This window comes from Argiope bruennichi, chromosome 6, assembly GCF_947563725.1.
Source record: "Argiope bruennichi chromosome 6, qqArgBrue1.1, whole genome shotgun sequence".
Classification (NCBI taxonomy): domain Eukaryota; kingdom Metazoa; phylum Arthropoda; class Arachnida; order Araneae; family Araneidae; genus Argiope; species Argiope bruennichi.
The window spans coordinates 55,511,905-55,519,907 of record NC_079156.1 but is presented as its reverse complement, the minus strand read 5'-3'; the positions used below and the strand labels follow the sequence as shown (position 1 = coordinate 55,519,907).

Here is an 8,003-nt window from a genome sequence, read left to right as displayed (position 1 = left end):
TTTATAATTCTTAAGATCTTTGAAGTAGAGTACTCATAAAAAGTAGCCTTAACAACAAAAAGGTATATTTCAAGTTTTATGGGGAAAATGCTTTATTTAATGTAAACATATTTACAATTCATGGCTACCATTTGAGACTGTTATCTTTTATTTGGCTTTTAGAATTTGCTGATACATTTTTTCTGTTCAACTTCTACCCCCTATATTATATATATATATATAACATTCCTAATTTACATTAAATTAGATAAAAATTAATTTTTTTATATTGTTCTGTTTATGGATTTTCGAAATTCTCCACAATATGTAAAAATTTTTGTGATGGCTACGAAATATGAAAAAAATATATTATTGATAAATAATTGATTGATGAATAAAGATATTTGTTCATAATTAATGAAGGAATGAAAGTATTTTGCTTTTAATGCTGACATATTTTTTATTTGAGAATTCGCTTCTAGAAGATAACAGGGACGATTGTCAAGTTATACATATATATAAAGCATATGTGTTTGAATGCAGCTCAAATTAACAATGTCTTTAACATTAATATAATAAATTGATATTTTTTTCTTATGCAACATGAATAAACAATAAATAGTATTGCTATATATTATGCATCTGATGATAGGGAACTTCAAAGCTTTATCACATGACTATGATTAACACAGTTTTGATAGTACAGCCAATTACATGAATATAAAATTGAGTGTTATGATTAAACAGATTTTCATCAGAATAGTAAATGAATATAATGTAATTGCATTATAATTCATTACTGTTGTAATATATTAATACCATTTAGTATAGATTTTTAAATTATCATTCATAATATATATTTAATAAATGAAACTATAACTGATATAAAATTTATTTTTATGACATAAAGAAGTTATTTATGATGTATCTAATGTATATTTAAAAAGAAAAAGAAAACCCACAAATTTAAAATATCTTATGTACATGTTTGTAAATAAAAAAAAAAAAGCCTAGAATTTATTTACATAAAGAAGTTATCAAAATCTTACATTTAAATATAAATAAATAATAAATAAACAAAACATTAAAATATCTAAAGTACAAAATAATAATAATAAAAAAGAATAAATAGGAAACTTAAAAATTCTTTGTTTGCTACATTCTTTTGCACGATGAATAATGCAGAGAAAGTTGGCATCCAAAGTGTGATTCAGTTGATCACTTGATAAATACAGATTTATCATACATTCTTCTGAAGAAGCAAATTGCGAGTGTGCAATTAACAGCTATTTATAATGAACCTAGAATTAAGTGTTAATATAAATGCTATTTTACTTTTATTGCTTGATTTCCAGAATGGATTGGTACTTTAAGCTCTTTAGCATAAAAATCAGTGCTAATATTGCATAAATGTTGTAATGATGTTTATTTTGAAATTATTAATAAAGTCATGAGCAATGTTACTATTATTAATTTTAGCTCACATTTAATTTCAGTTCTATCAATAAAATTTCTTTAACTTGCTATAATAAATTTAACAGCAATGTCCTAAAATATTGATAGAATTAAGCTTTAAAAAATTTCTAAAGACAAATTAAGCCACCACAGAAATAGTAAAAGAGGATTGTTGAATTGTTGATTGTTACAGTGGAAAAGAATATTCCAAAATTATAGTTCTAAATATGCCATAAAATGTATTAACAATGAAAGAACTGAAGCTCTAGAATTCTTATGATCAATGGGTAAGAAAAATGTTCAAGATGCTGTTCTTTATATATATGACAAGTTAGAAAAAGTTAAAATTAACAGAGCACAAGACATAATTAAGTCAGAAAATTAAAAAATATATCTGTATAAACTAAACTAAAGAGTTTAATCATTACATATGCATGATAAAAAATAAATCAAATGCAATATAAACAGGGTAATTCTTCTAAATGGTTACAATATAAATAACTGTTAATCAACTGATGAATATGATATCAGGATGCTGCTGGCGTGCAAAGTAATCTTAAAATACATTATCTAAAAATCATTAAAAAAAAGTTTCAAATCTTCAATAAAGATACTTATCTTTATAAATTAATGTGATGGTACAAGACTCTAACAAAAACATTTACATTATCACTTGCATGCTTTAGACATAAACTCAATACATTCTCATGATAATCGTGTTGATAATTAATGAATTCAACCTGATGCATTTTCAAGTCTACAGTATGATTAAAAAATAATACATATTTACAAATGCAGACAGGTATTGGTACACCTGGAGTTGCATTTAATTTAAGAATCCTGTGTCAAATATCAACCATATTCTTCAAAAAGCTCTAGCCTTGCATGCAGTATTTATTAAGTACACAAATGGGAAACCATCACATTAAAGGATGCCATTCAAGTTGATATCAAATCTTTCAGGCAATTACATAAGTTTTTCTCACTGTCCCTAGATCTAACATTTTGACATTTAAAATGTATCATTCTGCATAGTTTAAAGGAAGCCCAGACTTGGCTTGAATGAGTTAAATACACTCCAAATCTAATGCTTCTTTTTTTTATTTATTTATTTTTTGTTAAGATAATGACTGTAAGTTGGTAACAATGTGAGTTATATTGAAACTGACAAATATTCTATTGTTTAAACTTGAACACTGATTTCTGAGTTGTTATCAAACACTGAGAATTTTTAGAACTACATTTTAAAAGATTTAAATCAACTGTTCTTATATGTATATATGTTGAATAACACTGAATGATGCACTGCATTTAAAAAAAAAATAAAAATAGGCATTTTGCAAGCATAAAAAAAAAAAAAAAGAACGAAGTTCAGATTTAACCCCTTGTGTTGAAATGCATGATAAAAAAAAAAAAAAAAAAGAAAAGGGACAGTATTTTATTAGAAAATATTTCTGCTAAATAGCAAGCTGGGTTTTATCTTAGGGAATGAAAATAATCAACTAAATATGCAGGAGAGATATTTTCTGATGAAATATATTAAGTAAAAATTTATGACCTTTACCAGTTATGCGAATGATAGAATAATATTAAACTGTTTTTGAATATTGAATACTATTTGCTCCTTTTCCTTGCATAAACAAGCTGTTGCATTTAAGAAAAAAATAATAATAATAATATTTCCAATCACTTAATAACAAGTTAGAAAGAAGTGAAGTTTTACAAATAAAAAGAGCCAAGAAGACTATTAAAAAAAAAAAGGAAAATGAGGTAATTTGTAATAGAAGACTAGAAAGTAAATAATCATAATAGTGAACCATGATTATTTCAAACAAAAGGGGTTGAAATAAACTGCATATAAATAAATAAACACCGAAAAATATACCTGAATAAAAAATAATACTCTCAGAAATTCTTTAAACAGTATAACATGAAAATATTTGCAAATAAATAAATGCATGTGTTGAATTGAAAATAACTGTTCTCTCATGACCTGCTCTTATTTTACCAGACCAGTAGCAATGATCACTGAAAAGTACTAGCTTTGAGATTCATAGCTAGAAGATCCTCCATGGTCATCTGTAGGTGGATGTAGAGGAAGAAGGGGAACTGTTGCAGCATTGGGGGCAGTCGTTCGCCTCTCCCTGGGGCTTGGAGGATAGCTCACATTAGAACTTGTGTTTGATGCTATAGAATGGCGGGGACTTGACTGCTCGTGTGCTTCCTAGAATATCAAAAATTAATATATAAGATTTGTTTTATGCATTAATATGAAATTATTTTCACAAAATGTTGAGATTTTTAAAAAATATTTTTTTCAATTCTGCCACTTTATGTAGAAAAAGAATATTGTATGACTGACTAATCTGAACATGTCTTGTCCTGTTCAACATACAACATATGCAAATAACCAGTGATTACAAAGATCCAAAACTTCCCATTGAAACCAATCTCACCTGTGGTTATTTCATCACGTTAATGTGTCAATTCCACATTGGCGGATTTAGGCATTTTGTGTTCCTAGGCAGTGTATATTATGAAATACATCTTTTAATAAACTGGCCAATTTAGTTTCATATGTCAATTTATTCTTTAAACTTAGCCCTTTGCACTCCAAAAGTAATGAGATGCATTATGTATACACATGTGTGAGTATAAGGATTCCTTTTAGTGCTTAGAAATCTCAGAAATAGTTATAGGTTTGTTATTATTCCTAAGAATTAATATGAAAGTTTTTACTTTTATGTGGTTTTTATAATTATCCTTATTGGACTAAAATATGAAAATGATGCATCCTTCACAATGGCAGTTAGACTGGACATAAGAGTGCAAACAATAAGTCAACATGTTAATAGTTTAAATAAATTTTTGGTTTTTTATTAACTTCTAAAAATGAAGAAATTGTCCATATTTGTAAATATTGTAATAATGAGATAAACAGGATGAAACATTCATCAACCTGATTAAATATACTGGCAAAATAATATATTATCCAGTAATCTATAATTCACAGAATTTGTAATTTATTAATTTGACAGTTAGGGAAATAAGTTTTTTAATCTACCTACCTGTACCCACCCTTCCTTTCAGCACACTGACCCTAGGCATTTGCCTTTTTATCACCTAGAGGTAGGATGGACTTCAGAGTGCTGTTGGTTGTTAGATGACATTTATCATAACCCAGTGAATAAACAACAACGTTAAACCATGGCTATGTTCCTTGAAATTCTAGATTCGTTTTCATTCTAATTATTCTACAGTGGTATATTTAGAAATGCATGAAACTTACTTCGTGGCCTGAAGAATGTGCTTGTGCTGAACCTGCTGTATGCACACTAGGGGTTGAATGCTCTTGTGAAGATACTGATCCAGACCCATCAGGAGAGCCTGTGTTTCCAGGTGGTCTTTGATTCCATGGATTCATGAATGAGGGGTGTTTGTTTGATGCTGATCCTTATGAGAAAAAAATCCCTTAATGTTGCAATTTATTAATAATTTTGAATTGACAATAATTATGCATGCATGGTATTGGAAGTGCTTAATAACAAAAATAAAAAAGCCAAATATTTGAATAATAATAACATCATTAAAAGTTGAGTAAACAAAATGAAAATTTCAGTGGAAACACTGATTGACGTTACTGCTACAGCAGTTATATAACTGGGTATTACAATGTGTTATAGTATTCAAGATCATTTTTGTTTAACTATGACTGTTATAGGGTTAAATAAATTCTATAAAAATTGCTCATATATTTCTATTAAAGATTGCTTATATATTAAATTCAATACAAAGTAAATTGCTATCTTTCGAAAGTACGACAAACAAAGATGTAAATAAGTTCAGATGGTGTTGAGTACTCATAATTACTCATTGTAAAAAACCCTTATATATATAATGTAATATTGTCAATTCAAAAATATTAATAAATTGCAACATTAATATATATACATAATATCAATAATTATCACACTTATGTTGGAGAATATATTTCTTTTTCTCATAAAGAAAAAATTCTTTAGAGCATGAATGATTCATTGGATGTGGGATAAAATATATGCGGGTCTAATTTCCAATGGAAATTACTGTTCTTGTTTGCTACCAATCAATTTTTCTTATCATACATGAGATAACGAACAACAGAACAAAATATCAACTGATAAATTAGAGGACTAACAGTTTAGTTTTGCAGAAAAAGTAAAATCGTAATCATTTATTGGTAAATATTTATATTAATATATATAAAAAAAAAAAGAAGAGTATTTGCTAGCATTGCAATGAGTTTAAAATCTGCTGAAGGAGTTGAATTTTCAACAAAATAAACAGAACAATTTTTCATAACTTTACAAATAAATAACATGTTTATGTTCGTAAGTGATTAATTAACTGTAAAACGGTTCATTTTGAATTTTTCTCTACTGTATTCAAATACGCATGCTCCACATTAGCTTTGGAAAATTAAATGATAAAGAGAGATAACGTTGCATAGCAAGTATGAACTTGAAGAACAAATAGCAACCTGATTAGATAAAGCATGAATCACTAATATACTTTCAATACACACTTTTTACATTATGCCCACGTTAGGCTGGAAAGCCAGAAAGACTGAATAAATGAAGAATCGATTATAAGTTTTGTTTTACCTCATTCTTTTTATTCCATCACTTTACTTTTGATAGGATTAACAAAAATATAATAAGAATTCATCAATAATGATAATAAAAATAGATTTATGGTTCCTCAGAAAATTGCCAAGAGATGCAAAATTTGCACACAACTATTTGTGTGAGAAAATAAAATGCTTACTGAAGCACTGTCTCATTTGCTTTCATTGAATACAAGCCACTGCCAAACTAAGTTTACAAAAGTGAATTATTGATTTTAAAATTGCTTAATTAATTATTAAATAATATTTCTAAATGAAAATGTCTCATTAATAATTGAATGAAATGTGCAAGGAAATCCTCTGACCATTGTGAACGTTTCTTCTGCTTCCACTATCCTGGAGTGCTCTTGGAAGAGGTTTGGGCTGTGGCACACTTCGAGCTCTTTGGGATCTCTCATCTGAAGATACAGGAGTGGAGACAGAGGTAGGAGTTTGGATAGGTGTTTGGCACTGTTGTTGAGTGGCGGGTTTTACCTTTACAATGAAATATCATTCATTATTTTTTGATGTATTATGAAATATTTAATTCTATGAAGGCAGAAGTTAATAAATTAAATTTTAAAAAATGTAAAATTTTATTAGTGTATCTTTAATTTATAATTCATTTGTAGTATCCATTTGCACGCTGCCCATGATTTGATAAAGAGTAGTGAAAGAATAAAAATATAAATTAAAATAAAATCACATACAAAAACGGAAAAAAAAAGTATTCATTTCGCATGGTTCCCCCCCCCCCTTGTTTATTTGTTTTTGTTCGCGATAAGGTAGAGTGCTAAACTGCAGACGATAAAAATCGGAACAAATAACTGAAAAGGAAAACATTAAAAGACAAAGAGTTTGCTGCAAACGATTTTATTGGAATTGAAACTGCGTAAAAATAATTTTCACGCTTCTTCGAATTCAAATTCTGATTTAGTTCTTGGCTAAATTAGCGAAGAAGTAAGACTTTCCCTCTTTTAATGATTGCAAATAAAATATTTTCGCTCATTAGTAAATAATTAAAAATCAATGAAAAAAGGTATTTAGTCTATTCTTATTTTAAATGAAGGGGGAAAAATACTGGATGCAGGAATTTTAATTCTTAAAATTTTTCTGAAAACAGATTATTTTTTTAAAATATCTCAAAAATTCAGTAAATTATGTTGGACATTCAAAACAAATTTTATCAGAACGTTAACTGCCTGTTCTCTATATATATTCTGCAGAGAATAATTTTTTTTTTCTTTTTTTCTGAAATTTAGAACGAGCTGGCGCATTACTATGATATCGATTAAGATCTGAAATTATGAAAATAGTATATTGTCTTCGAGATGCACAAATGTGGAAACTTCACTGGTGCCTTTCATAACGATATTATTGACGCCTATTCTGAAATTACTACTTTAAAAATCAATGTAACATCTCAACTCGTTCTGTTGATTGTTCTTGTTCGTATTCGTCATTTCCTTACAAGAATACATTTAGTAATGAAGATGGGATGTCTTTATTTCAAAGCAATACACTTTTTAATTAAAAGACGCTTATTTGGTTTTAAAACTCTTCGATTTAAAATTACTATTCACTAATTATTCAAAGCCTAATATTCATTTTATCAAAAAATGAGTGAAAACAACTACATATTTACATGAAACAAGACAAATTAAATAAAAATAGATTAAAAATATACATACAGCAGGGAGATCCATAAGTTTCTGGAGTTGAATACCTTCACCGGGGCCCATATGTGAGACGTGGTTAAAATTGGTAGGGGCAGAAATCATTCGAGACCTTCGTTCTGCTGTATTGCTGTCATTAGACATCAATGATCTCAATAAACTGAAGCAAATTTAAGTACATTTTACAAGAAAAAAAGTTAGAAAAGAAAACTAATCTTCTTTCTAAACTTTTCTAATAGAAACTACCA

At 27.7% G+C, this 8,003-nt stretch overlaps 1 protein-coding gene across 8 annotated transcripts in view; it reads right to left on the bottom strand.

The window, feature by feature from the left end:
• Positions 1-2,182: 2,182 nt before the first annotated feature.
• Positions 2,183-8,003, bottom strand: part of LOC129971266 (serine/threonine-protein kinase MRCK alpha-like) — a 464,419-nt gene continuing 458,598 nt past the window's right edge. For 6 of the 8 annotated variants that reach the window (XM_056084867.1, XM_056084869.1, XM_056084870.1 and 3 more), the window contains exons 41-44: positions 7,771-7,915; positions 6,406-6,574; positions 4,724-4,887; positions 2,183-3,658 (exon numbers count right to left, since the gene is read on the bottom strand). In XM_056084867.1, the coding sequence (XP_055940842.1) occupies positions 3,473-3,658; positions 4,724-4,887; positions 6,406-6,574; positions 7,771-7,915 (664 nt within the window). In that variant the 3' untranslated portion in view covers positions 2,183-3,472. The remainder of the gene's footprint in view (positions 3,659-4,723; positions 4,888-6,405; positions 6,575-7,770; positions 7,916-8,003) is intronic. The other 2 variants (XM_056084868.1, XM_056084872.1) reach the window with 2 other exon arrangements.